This window comes from Phyllopteryx taeniolatus, chromosome 9, assembly GCF_024500385.1.
Source record: "Phyllopteryx taeniolatus isolate TA_2022b chromosome 9, UOR_Ptae_1.2, whole genome shotgun sequence".
Classification (NCBI taxonomy): domain Eukaryota; kingdom Metazoa; phylum Chordata; class Actinopteri; order Syngnathiformes; family Syngnathidae; genus Phyllopteryx; species Phyllopteryx taeniolatus.
The window spans coordinates 23,641,276-23,659,033 of record NC_084510.1 but is presented as its reverse complement, the minus strand read 5'-3'; the positions used below and the strand labels follow the sequence as shown (position 1 = coordinate 23,659,033).

At 41.2% G+C, this 17,758-nt stretch overlaps 3 protein-coding genes across 3 annotated transcripts; 1 reads left to right on the top strand and 2 right to left on the bottom strand.

The window, feature by feature from the left end:
- Window positions 1–206: 206 nt before the first annotated feature.
- Window positions 207–6,859, bottom strand: atad3 (ATPase family AAA domain containing 3). The gene is made up of 16 exons (XM_061783636.1): window positions 6,546–6,859; window positions 6,074–6,150; window positions 5,341–5,442; window positions 5,210–5,269; window positions 5,062–5,131; window positions 4,806–4,971; window positions 3,965–4,034; window positions 3,641–3,796; window positions 3,501–3,557; window positions 3,309–3,434; window positions 3,115–3,239; window positions 2,981–3,032; window positions 1,947–2,017; window positions 1,693–1,860; window positions 1,300–1,408; window positions 207–859 (listed from the first exon to the last, which is right to left on the bottom strand). Exons 1-16 carry the CDS (start codon window positions 6,733–6,735, stop codon window positions 422–424), a joined length of 2,037 nt encoding a protein of 678 aa, XP_061639620.1. The 5' UTR covers window positions 6,736–6,859; the 3' UTR covers window positions 207–421.
- An 890-nt stretch (window positions 6,860–7,749) lies between these two features.
- mrpl20 (mitochondrial ribosomal protein L20) lies at window positions 7,750–10,007 on the bottom strand. Its single transcript, XM_061783642.1, has 4 exons — window positions 9,780–10,007; window positions 9,503–9,613; window positions 8,563–8,640; window positions 7,750–8,336 (listed from the first exon to the last, which is right to left on the bottom strand). The coding sequence occupies exons 1-4, from the start codon at window positions 9,864–9,866 to the stop codon at window positions 8,163–8,165; spliced, it is 450 nt and encodes a 149-aa protein (XP_061639626.1). The 5' UTR covers window positions 9,867–10,007; the 3' UTR covers window positions 7,750–8,162.
- A 768-nt stretch (window positions 10,008–10,775) lies between these two features.
- Window positions 10,776–17,123, top strand: sdhb (succinate dehydrogenase complex, subunit B, iron sulfur (Ip)). The gene is made up of 8 exons (XM_061783639.1): window positions 10,776–10,935; window positions 11,499–11,632; window positions 11,844–11,929; window positions 12,064–12,200; window positions 13,037–13,153; window positions 13,256–13,357; window positions 16,788–16,910; window positions 16,982–17,123. The coding sequence occupies exons 1-8, from the start codon at window positions 10,864–10,866 to the stop codon at window positions 17,060–17,062; spliced, it is 852 nt and encodes a 283-aa protein (XP_061639623.1). The 5' UTR covers window positions 10,776–10,863; the 3' UTR covers window positions 17,063–17,123.
- Window positions 17,124–17,758: the final 635 nt, after the last annotated feature.

Here is a 17,758-nt window from a genome sequence, read left to right as displayed (position 1 = left end):
GAAAGCGCTATACCATTAATTATAACATATTTGAATGAGTTAATTATAGCACATCAAGTCGTGTACATGATGTCATCACTTTGTTGGAATGGCTGGTTGTTGCAGGCATGTTGCCTTCACTTTCGTCATTCATTTCAGGGTGAAAAAAGAACCTGTATTAATGTAGCGATGGTGATGTAGGTGATAATCATATCAATTGTTACTGGTTAGAAAGACACAGAGCAGTTTAATTCTACTTGACTCCATTGTGCACATTTATATTATGTTGAACTTGTTACAGACAGACAAGTAATCTTTTACAGGTTAGTTTCCTCCAACAATAAACGAACCAGTCCAAGATAGTCGGAACATGTGTGAAGACACAGTGACAGACTCGTTCGAGGGACATGAGTCTTTCTAATTCATTGAAATAATCTATGATTCAGACTGGAGTTCCATCTTTTGGAGACGAGCCAGTCATGTCCATTTTCTCCACGCTGCCTTCACTGTCAGCCGCGGGCTGCTCTAAACTTGCTTTGACTGCTTCTTCACAGTCTAGTCCGGCTGAGGCAGAACTTTGAACCTCTGCTGTCCTCTCTTGAGATAGACCGTCCCGTTGTTGCTTCATCTCGTGGACGAGGAGCGGGGCGATCACCTCCTGAGCCTGAGGTGTCTCTCCAAGTGGCAGAGTGAAGCCTATTTTACCGACAGCGCTACTAGCGGCGCCCCCTGCTGGCGGAGGCGTGAGGGTCTTGGTCTGAGCCTCCTCTTCGGTACGCAGCCAGTCCATCTTCTGCCGGTGCTGCTTGACGGCGTCGCCCACGCGGGCGTCGATCATGGCCTCTGTCAGAACGCCGTCCTCGGAGGAATACGCCGCTGCCTGTGAGGACATGGTGCTCGTATTAGAACCAAAAACACGCTTAAGATGACAGTGTTCGGCTGTTATATCGCTGATTTTTAAGTCACCGCTACTTGCGAATAGCAAAAATCCCCAAGTAATTGATACCCCACCAAAAGGTGTAGAACGGCCTAGAGATGCAACAAGATGGCGGCAAAGCACTACTTTTGTCCAAATGAAGCCCTTCAACTCACTTCAGTATACAAATAGCTTGAATAGCTTTGCCTCTTTTTTGGAAAACTGTGCGAGGCGGCGCTAAGGAAGTGTGTTATAATAAGTTTAAGTGTATTTAAAATAAGTGGGAGGGGTTAAACAATTTTTAAAAATGCTTTTATATGGTCTCTCATGTCACAGATTTGAACTTGGACGTAACCCCCGCGATAACCCAGGGTTCACTTTGATGAGCACTTTAAGGGCCTTACCTGCCAGGCCACTCCCAACTTGGAGATCTCTCTACCGGACATGCCTTCTGCCCGCTTGGCTATCTCGGAGCATTTTTTACCATAATCGAACTGCGCCAGCTTCATTCTCCTGCAGGAAGACAAACATTCATGCGTTTGCAAGTGAACAAAAGACAACAACTGTGAGCCTGGATACAGTTTTATAAGCACGTCAGTTTTATTAAGGAAATGAAGGCTATTCGGGATTGCAAGTGATGGGAATAATTGAATAAATTATTGTAAAGAACATTTTTTGGATTGGTCTATTAATCGCTTCTTGAAGCACTTCATTGTTGTGTTGTTTTGTTTGCTACTGATTGAGCAGTCTAAGCCATCATTTTTGTTGTGCCCAAAAACTATATATATTTTACTCACTGCTTCCCTCCGGTGGCGGGCTCCAGAACATATCTGTCAAAGTACAAACGCACCAGCCTCTCTCTCTCCTCCAGCCCGGGCAGAGCAAAATTGACTATTTCATCGATACGGTCGTTAATGGCCCAGTCAAACTGCTCTGGTTGGTTACTGGCCAAAATCAACATGAACCTTGATGGGAACAGCAAAACAGCACAGTTTGAGATGTGGCAGGTAGTCGCAAAGGCCAAACTTTCCAAATATAGAATAGACTTTACCTGTTGCTCTGCTCTCCAGTGCGATACAAGAATGCATTCAAAGTGGCTCGGAGATCTTCACTGATCTTCTCCTGCAAACATCGGGAAGGAAGATTCCAAATTAGCTCAGGGGACACATACAGCCCGCTCCATTCTTAAATTCCAGCCACGGAACATCATTAGCGGTTTCTTTCCTGAGATTAAAAAATGTGTTCACTATTGTCTTCTTATTCATGTAGCTCATGCAATAATGTGCTAATTAAAAATGTGAATTAATATATCGCTGCCGTCGTGCAGAAACCTCCCATATCCAAATTTGGTCAATTTCACATTTCTTTCACAAATCAATACTATTGGTCAGTCCCCACATGGGTTTATTTTTACAAATTATTGGCCAATGAGAAGTGTTGAAAATGGTTTGCTCCGTTTGACGATGCAACATTTATGGCTCAATGCCGTATTTTTTTGATGAGAGGATTTTGCCGGACGCCAGCAATGTTTCATTTGTCTTGTTTGTTTCTAAAATTGGTTACTCAATTCAGTTTTATTTATAGAGCACTTTAGCAAACAACTGCAGCTCAAACAAAGTGCTATGCATAAATAAAAATCCATCAAAATATACTTATCAATTTATGATTTTTGTCTCTCAAACAATATGGTAATTGGTTTAATTGTCAATGTTGTTTGCTTCTTTGTTTGTGTGTTTGACTTTTGGCTAGTCCACCAAAATGTTTAAAAAGTACAAAAATATTTTACATATGCATTTAACTATTTTATTAAATAATCGGTCACATTAAATTAATTATTACTAACATTTTACAATCGATGATGATTTTTTGTTATCATTAATATAAACTATTTTAGATACACATTTTAGCAACTTTTTTTTTTTTTAACCTGATCTACAAATGTGGCAAACATGATTTAACTGGTTTGAACCAGAAATGCTGCATACAATTAAAATTAATCAACACACTTGAGGCTAGAAAGACTTTTCTTTTTCTTTTTTTAAGAAATGACAAAAAGTTAATCGTTTCTGGATAATTCAAACTTACAGTGGATCTCTTACGAAGGAATGCGTCGGCTTCATCGACGAATAACAGCAGACTGTAATAACATAAAAGGGAATTGAAATTTTTGCAGGTTTCCATTTTATTCCTATAAGTCAGTCAGTAAGTAAGTAGCTTACCCTCGTCTGCTCGTCTTGGCCCAGTCAAACACTTTATGCATGGCCGTCACACCATCGCGGCCCATCGGTGCGACGTCACCCCCGGTCATGATTGCGTAGTCCATCCCAGAATGCACTGCCAGCTTCTGCTCAAAACAGACAAATGCTTTCCAGCCGAAGCTCCTTTTTAAAAAGTCTCATCAGCCACTCTGTACCTTCGCAAACAGCGTCTTGCCGGTGCCTGGGGGTCCGTACATCAGGATGTTCCTGTAGAGGCCGTTGTTCTGCCTTGTGTTTCTTGTCGCTATGGCAATATCACGCACTTGCTCCTCCAGCATAGGCTAGAACATAAAACTGTCACAATACTGTCTGTACTTGATAGTAGCTTGTGTGTTCTTGCTACTTACATTGAGCACAACTCCTTCAAGGGCATCCTGAGGTTTGCTTTTCAGTCTTTTGACCGTCTAAAAAGCGGCGCGAGAGGAACAATGATGTCAAAAGAGGAATACATCAAATACAGGATTTATTTGTGACGTAAAAGTCCTACCTTGACTGGATGCTTAATGGCCTCCCCCACAGTGAAACGGGACGTCTCTCGCACCAAAGACGGCTTCCCCAGTCTCGCCTCGATGTAGCGACCCGCCACTCCGGTGGCGTTGCGGGCTGAATACACCCCCACAGCTAAAAGTGTTAGTCCGGCCACCTGTTTGTTGCAAGGAGATAAAGTTGTTACATGGACAACCAGTTAGTCTGAGGGGGACAATTTAGCTATCCATCCATTTTCTGTAGCGCTTATCCACATTAGGATCGAACCTTGGGCACATTAGAGGTTCTACTGTACACGCGCAGCATATAGAAGCAGATGACTCACCGTGGCCGTGACTTTGTCCCAGTCAGACACAAAGGCTCTGAATCCTTCTCCAAATACCGCGCCTGCTGTTCTAAAAGTAATAAGTACGTTCATTACATCAGCGTGACCAGTATCACATTGATATGATTTAGGAACTTTAGGCACACCTGCACAATTTAATAAGTCTACAGTAATACAAGCTCTCTATCAACAATTGCTTTCATAAAGACTGTCAAACAGGTTTGATTCTCATTCTCTTAACTGAGCGTTACTAAGTAATCACATGGAATCGGCTTAGTATTATTCTATTGGCAAATTAAAATACCAGAAGCTCACCAAGAGTGAAACTGTATGAATTTTAGGAGACTTTAAAAAAAAAAAAAAAAAAATTAAGGAGTCTTTTAACTTACTAGGAAAGTTAGAAAATATTATCCCCCAACACCAGTTTCACCCACCAACATGAAATTCGGTGGACATGCCCATCATAGCAGGACGCACAAAAAAGTCAAAAGTACCCATGCCCGGAATTGAATCGGGAGTCAGACATTTTGGTTTGAAGCGGCTATTTTGCGTAAATTCCAGGGCTCCATACGTTGAAGGAATTTGCCCAAATGAGCCTCAATCAGAAGCAGGTATACTAGATGGATGGTCAACGCCAAATTGCTACGCTTTTTTGGCCTGCACCACCTAACACGGGAGGAGTATGGTATCCAAGTTTGACAATCATTTCAAGGATTCGCCATGAAAAAAATAGGAGGGACCATTCATCACAAAAAATGTGTGTCACTGTTGTGAAAGTGTACCTAATGTTGTGGCCCGAGTGCATGCGTCTAAACTGGCCTGTCAAGTGAGCATGTCTTACTTTATGGACTCCAGGACTGTCTGTCTGTGCTCCGCAGCCTTCAGGCGGATTTGCTCGCGTATGATGTCGGCGTTCTCTCGCTCCACACGAGCCCGCGCTTTGGACTCGGCCTCGATGCGCAGCATCTCGTTCTTGTGCCTCAGGTCCATCTCGTGCTCGATGGTCGCTATTGTAGGAGGAAAAAAAAAATATCAAAACACATCAACCTCCAGCTCATCGGCGGATCTTGGGTTTATTGAAGAGCCGATGCACGGACCTTTCCTCATGGCTTCCTGTTTCTGAACCGACTCTTCCTGCTTGCGAAGGTTGTCCTCGTTCAGCATTTGCTGAGCGGGGGTGGAGGGAAAACTCAAACCAAAACTCTTTACTGCAGAGGACTGTCAAACTAAATCAGGACAGCTCACCTGTTGTCTTAGTTGGTCCTCGTAGCGCTGCCGGGCCAGCTTGTCCTGGTACTGAGCCCTCTGAAGAAGACACGAAGGATTACTTACACAAAAAAGTGAAAAATGTTGGACAAATATGGCGCAAAACTCACCGCTTGATGCTGCTTGGTTTCTTCATTTAGAGTTTTCCTCCTCTCCTCACCCTGCATTCGGATCTGGTCGCCTTTCAGCTGCTCCACGGCCGCTTCATACTCCTGTCACGGTGGAAAACAGAATAAAAGCCATCAAACAAAACTTTTTAGCCTCATTATGACATTATTGACATTATTGTCTAACCAGAGGCAAAAACTCAACTTTTCCAAGGCCAAATTACATAGTTACATGAATATAAACACACTCCAAATGGCAATCTGAATTGATAACATGAAAGGAGATGCTATTATGCTATTTATCTAGCTGACAGACAAACGATGAAGCCTTAAAGTTGAAGGCGATTGACCTGGCCATTGAAGCGGCATGAATGACTTCAATGGATTTCGTGAGCAGGATGACGTTGAATAAATGTGACGAAGATTGTGGCCCTTATTTCTGTTGTGCGCATTTGTGTTATGTCACTAGCAAACTTGTTGCTTCTGTGTTACTTTCTGCCGTTTCCACTTGTTTATTTCCTACAGTAAGACTGGCAGTTTTTGTTTTTGCTCATATTCGCATGTGTAATATGTGCAGGTGAACCACTACAATCACTAGACGGAAATTTACGGTCCATTATAGAACTTTAAAGTCTCACATTGTAAATATCAAACAGCGACGAGCTACACCACAAGCTAAATGAAATGACTTGCACCAAGAGAGAGGCGCCGCTGTTGTTTATTTCTTACGGCGTACCTTGATTTTGCTCTGGTGCTCCAAGTGGGTACTCTGTTCCTGCATGCGGGCCAACTCCAGAGCTTCTTTGGCATTTCCTAAATGAATGGACAACACAAGGCATTATAAGCATGTCAGTCAAAAGACACAAAGACAAACACACACACACACACACACACACACACACACACACACACACACACACACACACACACACACACACACACACACACACTGCTTGCTTGGGAGCGTGATGACGACCTTTGAACCATGCCTGTGAGTTTGAATGGCGGTGGGACAAAAAAAAAAAAAGTGTTTTTTGGTGAAATTGGCATGTATTATTGCATATTAATGTTGAGGAAGATACCAATTGAACCAGAGTGCTAGGCCTCGATGTCAAAGAGACTGCAGGTACAGGAATAAACCAAAAGGAAACTCCGGAGTTAGTGAGTGCGTCCCGTGTAAAGAGCCCCCCTCCTCTCGGAAAACCTACGGGACTTGTCGAGCTCCTTGGCCGCCTGTGCAGCCCGTTCCAGCCCGGTGGGATCGAAGTTGCTCCATTTGTCCTTGGGTTTATCTCCACCGCCGCTGGAGCCTCCGGACGGCGGCGGCTGGGGAGGCTGAACCGGCAGACCCGGAGGAGGCTCCGGTTGCCCCTTGTTCAGGCCGAACAGCCACGACATTTTTGGGAGTGACTAAGGATGAATTGGGCCAGTTGTGTGTAGTGGGACCGGGACGGGCTGCCAAAGATCTGTCACTCGACTTCCTCCACGCGCGTGCCACTCACTAGTGTTATGCGCATGCGCAACGGAGAGGGCCGGTGTCGCTGAGTAACACCAATAACGATTGGCTCGATTTGAGTGTTCTTTCTTTTTATTGGTCGTTGTGACTGCAGAGGTCATCAGTAGGCCCCACCCAGATGAGAGACGGCAGCCGTCATGGGACAAATCCGATCCGAGCGTCATGTCGGTTTGTTACATCAGTCCGGCTGCTTCTGAAAGTCAAACGTTGACTTTTGTTGAATGTCCTTGCTTCTGGGATGCTTCGTGACCAGGAAAAAATTTGACATTGCTGTTTTTTTTTTTAAATTTGCATGCCCACTGAATGATATATACGCTACTCAAAAATAGTTATTTAGTTTTCACCTGGAATTTCATCATAGAACTAAAATGCACTATAATCTTTCCAGGTGAACTTGATTTGACCTTTATTTTAAAATAGCCTACATATGTCCAACTGTTTCAGTACATTTTGCACAACTGAATAGCAAAATTGTCATTTTTTATCCATGACTCGTTAATCATATCTACAAGGATGCCCACTTTTATACCTTTCTGTAAGTCTTCCAGTCTCCGTTACAACTTGTTTACTATTGACATTCACATCCGGTTGGAAGCTTTGCAATGGAGAGGTACAGTTGATCAATTGTTAGGAGACATCTTGGGTCTCATTTCTATGACAAAATGTGAACAGCATGATCATAAGGACTGTTTAAATACCAATTCTAATTAAACCAGGAAACTTATTGGTCCATTTTTGGATCAAACACCTGCTGTAAATTTTCATTCCGATCCTTTTTAGGGAACAGGAAATTGAACACAAAGAAAGTTCTGAAACATTCCACAGCTGGATATGTATATTCCAAAGTTTTCAATTTAAGTTCACCTGTAACACATACATTAAAAGCAAACAAAACGTACAGTATATCAAAATGTTTAATGGTAACTAAACAATCAGAGGACAATCACACAATGAGAAATAAATATTTACATAAAGGAAAAAAATGGACAGACATTTCAGATCAACCCTATGCAGAGGAATTGAATTTATTTGTAATATAATCTGTAGACACACTATTATGACATGAAATCGTTCCCAACTGGAATTGTGGCGGTGTGACGGCTTCAAAGAGTTAGAAAATCACCATGTCTTGTCATTTTACAATAATACACTGATATTATTGATAGTTTTACAAAACAAAGCTTTCTAACCCCTTTACACTGTAAAGAACAAATGGAAAAAAAAAAAAAAATAAAAAAACTAAACCAAATCGACTGTATGTGCCCGTTTAATGAACAGCTCCACAATACTGAGGCCAGTAGCGCGTCCACTACTGTTGCACAACAACACGGGAGAAGACACCGGGAGGTTCTTTGCCGTCACCCAGCGCTGCACAGAAGCCTTCCTGCTGCCGGGTCCGGGCCAGCTTCGCGAGGGCGAGGAACGACCTGGGTTCCGTGATGGCCAGGTCGCTGAGAACCCGCCGGTTGAGCTGAACACTGCTCTGTAGATAAGAACAGACGGAACTTTAGTGCACAATCTAATACGATCCAATAAAAGCGATGTGTCGTATATTCTGGTTTTACAAAGACAACAATGCTTGGTTTGATTCTAGTTATCATATTTAGAAAACGGTACAGTTGTACACCCCTTAAAAATATTCTAAGAGGGGAAGCTATTCAGTGTTTTGAGTTAAAAAAAATAAAATAAAAATATTTAAAAAGACTAACCTTTATTAGGTTGCTCATGAGGACGGGATACTTCATGCCGTGCTCTCGGGACGCTGCAGCAATGCGTGTGATCCACAGCTGGAATAAGACAAACAAAGGAGGGATGATTATATGACAAAAAAATAATAATAATTTTTTAGTCTCCTTCAAGATGAAATCTGGCTACCTGTAAGATGCACATTTTAGTCGCACACATTAACCACTTTAGCACAAATATACACTCATGAGAAACCTACACGTGTCTCATAACATTTCTGCATTTCTATTTGGTCCCACTCATGTAACTAAACAAAGCAAATAAAAAAATGACCATACCATATTTTCTCAAATAGTGATCTCCACTTTAATACCAAGTAACACATTTTTACATCATTCTCTGCCGCGCCTTCATGCACTGCTGGAAGGATTCTTCCGGGATCATCCCCAGCTCTATTGACAGTCATCTTGAGCTCATCCACATTTGCAAAAGTGGTGTCTTTGAGGACCCTCTTAAGCTTGGGAAAGGGGGGGGGATAAAAAAACTAAACCAAACCAAAACAAAAAATAAAATCACACAGAGCGAGGTCAGGTGAGCTCCAGCACAGCGATTTTCTTCTCGGCCAGGAACTGTCAGATGCTCGGGGCTTGTGAGCTACAACTCTCGCACACTGACTGAATGACGCAAGCGTGGCAGATCTCTCTGCGGCTGTGCCGGTTGATCATCTGGCCCACATCGAAGGGGGGCAAAGCTCATTGGCTGGAGTTTAGGTTTGAAAATAACTTTTATGACACCAGTCCTGGCACTTTTTTTTTTTTGACCCACCTTGCAATCAATTGGACAAATGTGAGCATTATTATCTAGTCCAAGGCAGAACCTTTTTTTGATAGCGCTCTTGTATTGCTTCTCCATGTTTGGTACGGTGGTCCTCATGAGTACAATAACGAAATATGCATTTCTCACCGTTCTAATGTTGCGTTTCTTCAGCCTGCGTCCTTTCGTAGCGTAGACAAAAGCCCTCCTGACAGCCCGCACGGCCAGACTGTAACAGCGGTTCTTTCTGCCTCTGAAATGCTTCAAACAGACGTCCAATATCTTATATGATGACATCATCGTCACATTTATAGACATCTTTGAGTCATTTCTCAGAACATCAACAAACAAGAGGACGATGATAGGGACGTGTAATACAAACGGGAAACAGTAGTTTAACATTAACACGTTGCTCTCTTGTGCTTACCCGTGCATGCTTGAGAAGTTCTTGAACCTTCCAGTATCTGTCCGGTCCACGGCTTCTAATCCAGTTGGACAACGTCAGGAATACCATTTTTGGATTTCCACAGAATTCTTACTAAAAAAACCACCAGCAACAATGAGGCCACGGTGTTGACTGTGACATTCGATAGAATCCACACGAGTCACACTCGCTCATTACGTGAGACTCACTGCACGCTAGTGGTACATGGGTTCGCTTGTTTTTTTTGTACCGTGAAAGCCGGTAAAGGTTTTCCAGACACTAATGGATTAGCTCCGGGAAAACAAAACAAAACAAAAAAAAACAGTTACTGATTACTGATGTATTTCTTTCTATGAAAATAAGTGGTTTGTTGGTTTTGTAATATGTTTTATTAATATTACTTTGTTTGTATACGTGCGATATGAATACATTTGGATTTAAACTGGATTGGAAAGTCAAGTTTTGTGCATGGTGATGTGCGGAAATTCTAAAACTCAACAATAAGCACCAACTCTTATTTTATTTAGCACCGTGTTGGGCAACATTTTGTGATTGAGGGCCACAATTTTATTTTTTAAAACTCAAACATTGGCCAGGTCATTTATAGATTAGGTTAAAAAATATATAATTGGGTGTTTAAAATATGCAAAATCATGTTGTTATTTTTGTAAAATAATAAAAATTATCTTTTTATGGGTATTTTTATTTAATTATAATTAATCCCATTATTCAATAAAAAAAATAAAGCAATGGTAAATCCAGGTGGAATTTTTATTTTAGTGGATTAGATTATTAACAATAGTAATAATGCATAATAATTAATTCTTTAATGCGATAAATGAATTCAAAAAAATAATTTATAAAAATTTTCGTGGGGGAAAAGAGCCAAAATGTATTTTATCTGATAAATGCTCATGCTAAAGAGACTGTTGATAATGTAAATGCTTGGTGGGCCGGATTAAGGAATGTAAAATCCGGGCGATGCCGGTATTCAAAACCAACGCTTCCACCTTCTGGTGACGCTACTGCGGTGGATTGTGGGACATGGAGGAAGGAAGGAAGTGTAGGTCAGGCTAGAAACAGCAACATGTCCGTAGCTAGCCTCACGTCCTTGAGCCGCTGTGGGGGTTTGGCTTTCCGCTCATCAACTGGTCTAGTGGTATGTTCATAATCATCACCGACTCTCGTAAAGTTTTTTTTTTTTTTTTACCCTTTCCGTGTTAGAAAATATTGCCTTGTATGACTTGTATGGTATGACTCAGATTGACAACAGAGGGGTCCGTCTATATCCTGGAATACCGATTGCATATCGGCACCATTCTCTTTATTTACAGTAGTAGTAGATGAAACCTTAATGACATTCTTGAATACTACCATTATTTTTTTTTACATATTAAATAAACTAGACCACCATGGATAATTTCAAAATCCTCCCAAAAAAAGTAATTCTAACCTCTGCAAATCACGTGAAAAAGAGTCACCATTAATGCAGTGATTCCCAACCACTGTGCCATGAGAAATTATCCAATAATTCAATAATATATACATATATGCATTACTTTCATGACATTTTTTTTTACCGGTGGCGTGCTGACAGATTTTTCTAATGTAAACTATGTGCCTTGGTTCATTGAGGGTTGGGAAACAGTTGTCTATAGTTTATCCCACCTTTTCATTTTCATCATGTTGATTTGGATTAAATATTGCATTTCGTTGTGGCAGGCAGTGCGTTGCGCGCAGACAGCAGCCGCTCCAGCAGCACAGCCTCGGATTAAGAAGTTCCAGGTGTACAGATGGGACCCAGACACTCCAGGAGACAAACCTCGCATGCAGACCTTCGACATCGACCTCAACACGTACGTAGGTGACCCAGATCCAAGCCTGTGACAGCTGCAGCGTATTAAGTGTTGTCCTGAAAACAGCGGAACATCCAAATTAGGTCTTAAATTTGGGAAAGTGGCCAACATGTTCGCACAGCTTGACTTAGCGAGCCTCTAAAGCTGTGTGCCAAAAAGATTTTAAACATGCACGTTTGACATTTCGGTTCTTTCTTTATCCTTCCTGCAGATGTGGACCTATGGTACTTGATGCCCTAATTAAGATCAAAAATGAAATGGACCCCACATTGACTTTCCGCCGCTCCTGCAGAGAAGGTGTGTATTCTGAATGTTCAAGTTTGACATCAGACCATAAGCAGAGTGCCTCTGTTATTTCAGATTGTTCTTGCAAAAAATACAAATAAAACTGAATCCTCGTGAGGGGTCTACTCTCTTACTTGTAAATGCAGGTATCTGTGGATCGTGCGCAATGAACATCAATGGTGGGAACACGCTGGCCTGCCTCAACAAGATTGACACGAACATCAGCAAGCCAACCAAGATTTACCCCCTTCCACATATGTATGTGGTCAAAGACCTGGTGCCTGTAAGTATACGCCATCTTAAGCCTAGTAAGAGTTTTTCGAGATGCAAGCCGTCGTTATTTTTTATGTATTTATTTTTCTTTGACTTGCCAACAAAAATTTGAGAGACGAGTGACTGTTGGTGGGAGAGAACTGAAAACTCAACTTCAAGCAGCAGTTTGGCACATAGTGAAATATATTTCCAAATTGAGGCTTCAAGCTGGTTAACTCCCAGTTGAAGTTAACTGTCAAACTAAACAAAGAGAATTACACATTGTGTAAGTAAAACAACCACATAACTTCGCCTTAAAGTGTGCTAGCTTAATGCTAATGCATAATGGGAAACGCCGTAGACGGGCGGACGAATAGCATCTGTGTCGCGATGTTAAAACCATTTAAGCAACAAATATTTGGTGGCGCAACACTTGTAGACAGACAAATATAACAATACGCACAGGCATATATTCTTTATCTTTTTTAGATAAAGTCAGAGTCAGTTGTGAAACACTTCTTTGTGTGTCTCTGATAATATTCTACTCCCCTCTGGTGGCCAAGATGCGCACACTTGAAGAAGCACAATGACCATTGAATTGAAGCAAAAACAGTTTAATTTATTTACCTTGTATTTAATTGGAATTACTGTATGTTTGTCTAAAGTACAATATTAAATAAATATGAAAAACATTACAAACGTTTTAGGGGGGGAGGCTGGAACTTCTGGAAATGTAATTTTGTTGTCAAGTATTCTTCCAACGCAGGGTATGGCTTTCAAAGCTATTTTTCCCATGATTGAAATAAAAACAATCTGTAGGTGTAGAATGGATGGCAAAGTTTTAAGTAAGCGTGCTTTGCTCCACAGGACATGAGCAACTTCTATGCTCAGTACAAGTCCATTGAGCCGTACTTGAAGAAGAAGGATAAGTCCCAGGAGGGGAAGGAGCAGTACATGCAGTCTGTGGAGGACAGGCAGAAATTGGCATGTCCCTCTCATTTCTGCTTTCACATTCGCTATCCATAGCGCAAGTCCCATGATGCTGAGGACTAATCTCACTTCCTTTTTTTTTTTTGTCCCGCGCAGGATGGGCTGTACGAGTGCATCCTTTGCGCCTGCTGCAGTACCAGCTGCCCCAGCTACTGGTGGAATGGTGACAAATATCTCGGACCCGCCGTGCTCATGCAGGTGTGTACTATAGTACCTCGACCAAAATCTGTTCTGTGACGCTTGTCGACCTGGGATTTGTTTAGGAGAACATTTATTTATTTATTTTTTTACCATTGAGATCAATTATATTCAGTATAAAATGTCCCAGAGTCCAAACTGCCATACAACTTTTCTTAATTGTATCCGGAATTTTAAAAGTAACATTTTAACGTTATTGTCAAATATAAGAAGACATTAACCACTGTAAAAGTAATAATGGAATGTTGACGTTTTAGCTCAGCTACTTGAAACAATGGATTCGTAGGTATTACTCAGATGGTTCAATCTCAATGAGACCAACCTGGCTAAATAAAAATAACCTGGTTAAATACAAATAAATAAATAAGGGACACACCGATACCACTTTTTAGACAGAGTTCAAGTGTAAGTACTTACATTTGAGTACTCACCGATTCCAGGTATCAACATGTTTTAATCCAATATTGTTCAAAAACGAACTTTTCTTGAACATGTGGCATGGCATGTTTCACTCAAATACAACAGTTTTTAGAATAAATGACATTTTAACATCCAACTGCATGTTTTTTTAAACGTAGCCTGTAACACAAGCCATTTTAGTTATGTGGTGTTTCAGTCGGGAACACCAGGGGGCACTGTGTCAAAGGCGTACATATGTGAGGGGCCGCAACTGAATGTGGGGAACTGTATTAACTGTATTGTCTATTATATCTATTTTTCTAAAAAAAATAAAAATAAAAAATATTCCTCTCACTTTCTGGCATTTAGTAAATAGAAATAATTTTGGTAATCACAATAGACCTAAAACAGGAAAGGTTTGATATCAGGAAAGTCTGATTTCATGTCAGACAGTCAAGAAAAAAAGCATAATGCTAAAAAATATTGCCACCCCAGGGGTGAGTATTTCTGAGCAGGACTTTACAAGAAATTTCCATTTGTGCAACACACAAACAACTTCATATTAGTTTGACGTGGGGGCAAAAAACTTGTTTCTATCTGCAAATAGTCACTTAAAAGGCCACATGGATCACAACAACTAACAGAAGCTTTTATGGGCACTTAACATGTTAAAATACAAAACACAAACAGAATATGAACGTCAAATAATTAACGATTCCGGAACATCTGAGAAATACCATTGCATGCCGAGTGGGAGATGGGGGTCGTGAAGCTCGTTGCTTGCCGGAAGGTGGTCACCACCCTTGCTGCCTGAATTGGAGTTTTGCAGAGAATAATTTGCAGTCGCCTAAAAGTGTTGTCATCCATTTCCTTAAAGTGTCTCCACATGTTTGTAATGGCTCCTACCAGGAAGGTATCGTATGTATTTAAGGCTGGTGAAGCGGTATCGGGTGTTGCGGTATCGGAGCATGCAGATGTACAATATCGATACCAATATCTGCACGATATTTTGTTTGTGCATCGTTATCGCGACGTATGTGTGTGCAATAGTCAAATCGCTGGGTCTGCTACGATGTAGGTGTACTGTGACATACAGGGATAGCAACTGTAATATTACAAGTGACCAGCAGAGGGATCTGTTCGGGCATGCTCAAAAGATTAATAGATTGTACACCTGCTGCATTTCCTATTTCGGGCTTCAGAGTGAAACTAGGCTGACACGCTGCAGCTGCGTGAGTGCACGAGGTGCATCTGGGGACACTGCGTAAATGGGAGCGAATGTGTTCTTTTGTAATAGAGTACATCATTTTCAAAATGGATTACCAGGAAAATTATTATTTGTATCAGAATGCTTCAGTTAAACCACTGTACGATCACACTGGGATAACATGGAATTGATTTTGTTTTGCAATATAAGACAAGATCAATTATTTTATCGATTTCCTTTCACCATCGTTCCTGTCATACTGTGTTGAATGTTTTTGTTTGCATCTTAAGGACAAAAGTCCTGTTTTTCTTTTAATTCCTCCTTAAAAAACAGTCAAGCAACACGTTTTTCCTCATGTTTTAGAGATTGTAGGGGGGGACGCTGCAGCTAGCTACTAGTGTGAACCAAATGGGTGGCAACAATGGGCAAATAAAATGCCAGTATTTTGAGGGTAACAGCCTGTCAGCAACATATTGGGGGGGGGGGGGGGGGGATGATAACTATGAACTGGTTAATTTTTGGACCAGTGAACTTTGAACTATGAACGGAACTAGTTAATTGTTGGAAGGATGAACTGAACTTTAAACTACTCCATGTAGAAAATGAACTTTTCCAACACTGATCCTGTATTTCACATTGCAGGTTTGAAAAAAAAAAAAACAATTGCAATGTCATTTTTTCCCAATATCCTGCAGGCCTACCCTGGTACATGGTTTACTTTATAAACATCTCACTACACACCACCAAACAAAAATGTTTAAAAAAAAAATTTTTTTAAAAAAGTATACACACTGAAATAGTCAGTGTTGGGAAAGTTTGTTTTCTACACAAACTACTTCAAAGTTCATTTCATCCCAAAAATGAACTAGTTAAGTTCATAGTTCATAATTAAAAATTTTGAAATAATATGTTGTTGACAGGCTGTTTCCCTGAAAACACTGGCATTTCATTTCCCCCATGTTGCCATCCATTCACTCCACCCTGGTAACCAGCTGCAGCTCTCACCCTACAATCTCAAAAACATGAGGAAAAACTTGTTGCTTGAATAGTCATTCTTGTGTGGTGAAGAGCCTAAGAATACCAGAGAATCGCTGGTTCGTATCCCAGCCTGAGCACATGTTGTTGTCGTGTCCTTGGGCAAGACACTTAACCTACATTGCCTACGAATGAATGTGATTGGATGTTTGGTGGTGGTCGGGGGGCCGTAGGCGCAGAATGGCAGCCACGCTTCCGTCAGACTGCCCCAGGGCTACACAAGTAGTTTACCACCACCAGCTATGACTGTGGAATGAATGAATAATGTATGCAATTGTAAAGCGTCTTTGAGTGTCCATAAAAGCGCTATGTAAGTGTAATGCATTATTAATATTATTTTAAATGAGGAAATAAAACAAAACAGGACTTTTGTTCTTAATGCGCAAACAAAACCAAACAACGCGGTGTGACAGGAACGATGGTGAAAGGTCAATGATAACTGCATTTCTCGCAGCTCTCGCTGACTTATATTAACAAAATATTTTATGTAATAAAAAACTAAATAAATTCCGTGCAGTGTTAACTAAGGCATTCTGATACAAATAATTTTTCTAGTCATCAATTGTTGCAATTACGTACCAAAGAAGACATTCACTCCCCTTGACGCAGTGTCCCTGAACGCACCACGCGCACTTGAGACGTGAACATGAATGGCGACCGCAAAGAATGGGTTGCCAAATACAGCGTTTCATAGATTTAGAATTTGAACCAAACTTTTGTGTTTAACGTCACTGTATTGTAAGAGCCTCATACGTGTCAAGGATGAGCGCACTCCCTGTCGTTCTCCAGGCCTACCGTTGGATGATCGACTCGCGGGACGACTTCACAGAGGAGCGTCTGTCCAAGCTGCAGGATCCGTTTTCTCTTTACCGCTGCCACACCATCATGAACTGCACCAAGACGTGCCCCAAGGTAACGCGTCCGGCCGCTGCTGACCGTCGGTGAATGACACTTATACCCTGCCGCCTGTGTCGTCCTCACAGGGCCTGAACCCGGGGAAAGCCATAGCGGAGATCAAGAAGATGATGGCCACCTATCAGGAGAAGAAAGCAGCTGCTGTTTGAAGACCCAGGTGTCCTGTGTACCATATATCATTAAATTATAAACAATTGATTCTAAAACCTGCTTCTTGATGTCTGATGGTTTTGTACACTCTTCTTTCACACACAAAACACTCGTTTGATGAAATATACAGGTATACTGTATATGTACTATGAATTGCACATGTTCTTTAACCGAGCAAAAATAGTTTATCTGGATACTCGATTATTCGATTGACTTCGGTAGGCTATGTGAATACTAAAATATTCGATAGGTGCAGCCCTACATTCAACTGCCCTGTTATATGGTCATAATTGTATGGTTTAATAAAACCATTACATCAGGTCCTTGTGGGATGAACCTGTAAAAAAAAAAAAAAAAAAAAAAGGAATGCTCCTTTAGAATTAGAAAGTATTTGATCCTTACATTTCAGTTCGCCATTGGCGAGCACGCACACTGCTGGTCTCCACCTTGGAATTTGAAATACCCAAGAAGAGCATTTGATCGGGATTCTGGGTAGGATTGGATTACCAAATCTATATTCCAAATGTCCTTGGGTCAGGTTCACATTCTGGTTCGAAATACCCAATTTTGAGATTGATTCCTGTCCAGACCAATCAGATTCCAGATTAAATGTTTTGAAATACTGGGTCCAGGTTTTATGCAGGTAAAAAAATCGGAGCGGCTGCATAATTCGGACAGTTTACTCGGCCACATAC

What these genes read in the sequence shown, in the direction of transcription:
- sdhb (XM_061783639.1), top strand. Translation starts at nt 10,864, where the DNA reads ATGTCCGTAGCTAGCCTCACGTCCTTGAGCCGCTGTGGGGGTTTGGCT. An exon ending in TGGAGGACAGGCAGAAATTG is followed by an intron (nt 13,154 to 13,255) that starts GCATGTCCCTCT and finishes TGTCCCGCGCAG; the next exon opens with GATGGGCTGTACGAGTGCAT. An exon ending in GCACCAAGACGTGCCCCAAG is followed by an intron (nt 16,911 to 16,981) that starts GTAACGCGTCCG and finishes TCGTCCTCACAG; the next exon opens with GGCCTGAACCCGGGGAAAGC.
- mrpl20 (XM_061783642.1), bottom strand. Translation starts at nt 9,866, where the DNA reads ATGGTATTCCTGACGTTGTCCAACTGGATTAGAAGCCGTGGACCGGAC. An exon ending in AACTTCTCAAGCATGCACGG is followed by an intron (nt 9,614 to 9,779) that starts GTAAGCACAAGA and finishes GTCTGTTTGAAG; the next exon opens with CATTTCAGAGGCAGAAAGAA. An exon ending in AGAAACGCAACATTAGAACG is followed by an intron (nt 8,641 to 9,502) that starts GTGAGAAATGCA and finishes GTCTTATTCCAG; the next exon opens with CTGTGGATCACACGCATTGC.
- atad3 (XM_061783636.1), bottom strand. Translation starts at nt 6,735, where the DNA reads ATGTCGTGGCTGTTCGGCCTGAACAAGGGGCAACCGGAGCCTCCTCCG. An exon ending in CAAGGAGCTCGACAAGTCCC is followed by an intron (nt 6,151 to 6,545) that starts GTAGGTTTTCCG and finishes CCATTCATTTAG; the next exon opens with GAAATGCCAAAGAAGCTCTG. An exon ending in GCCAAGACGAGCAGACGAGG is followed by an intron (nt 3,033 to 3,114) that starts GTAAGCTACTTA and finishes ATGTTATTACAG; the next exon opens with TCTGCTGTTATTCGTCGATG.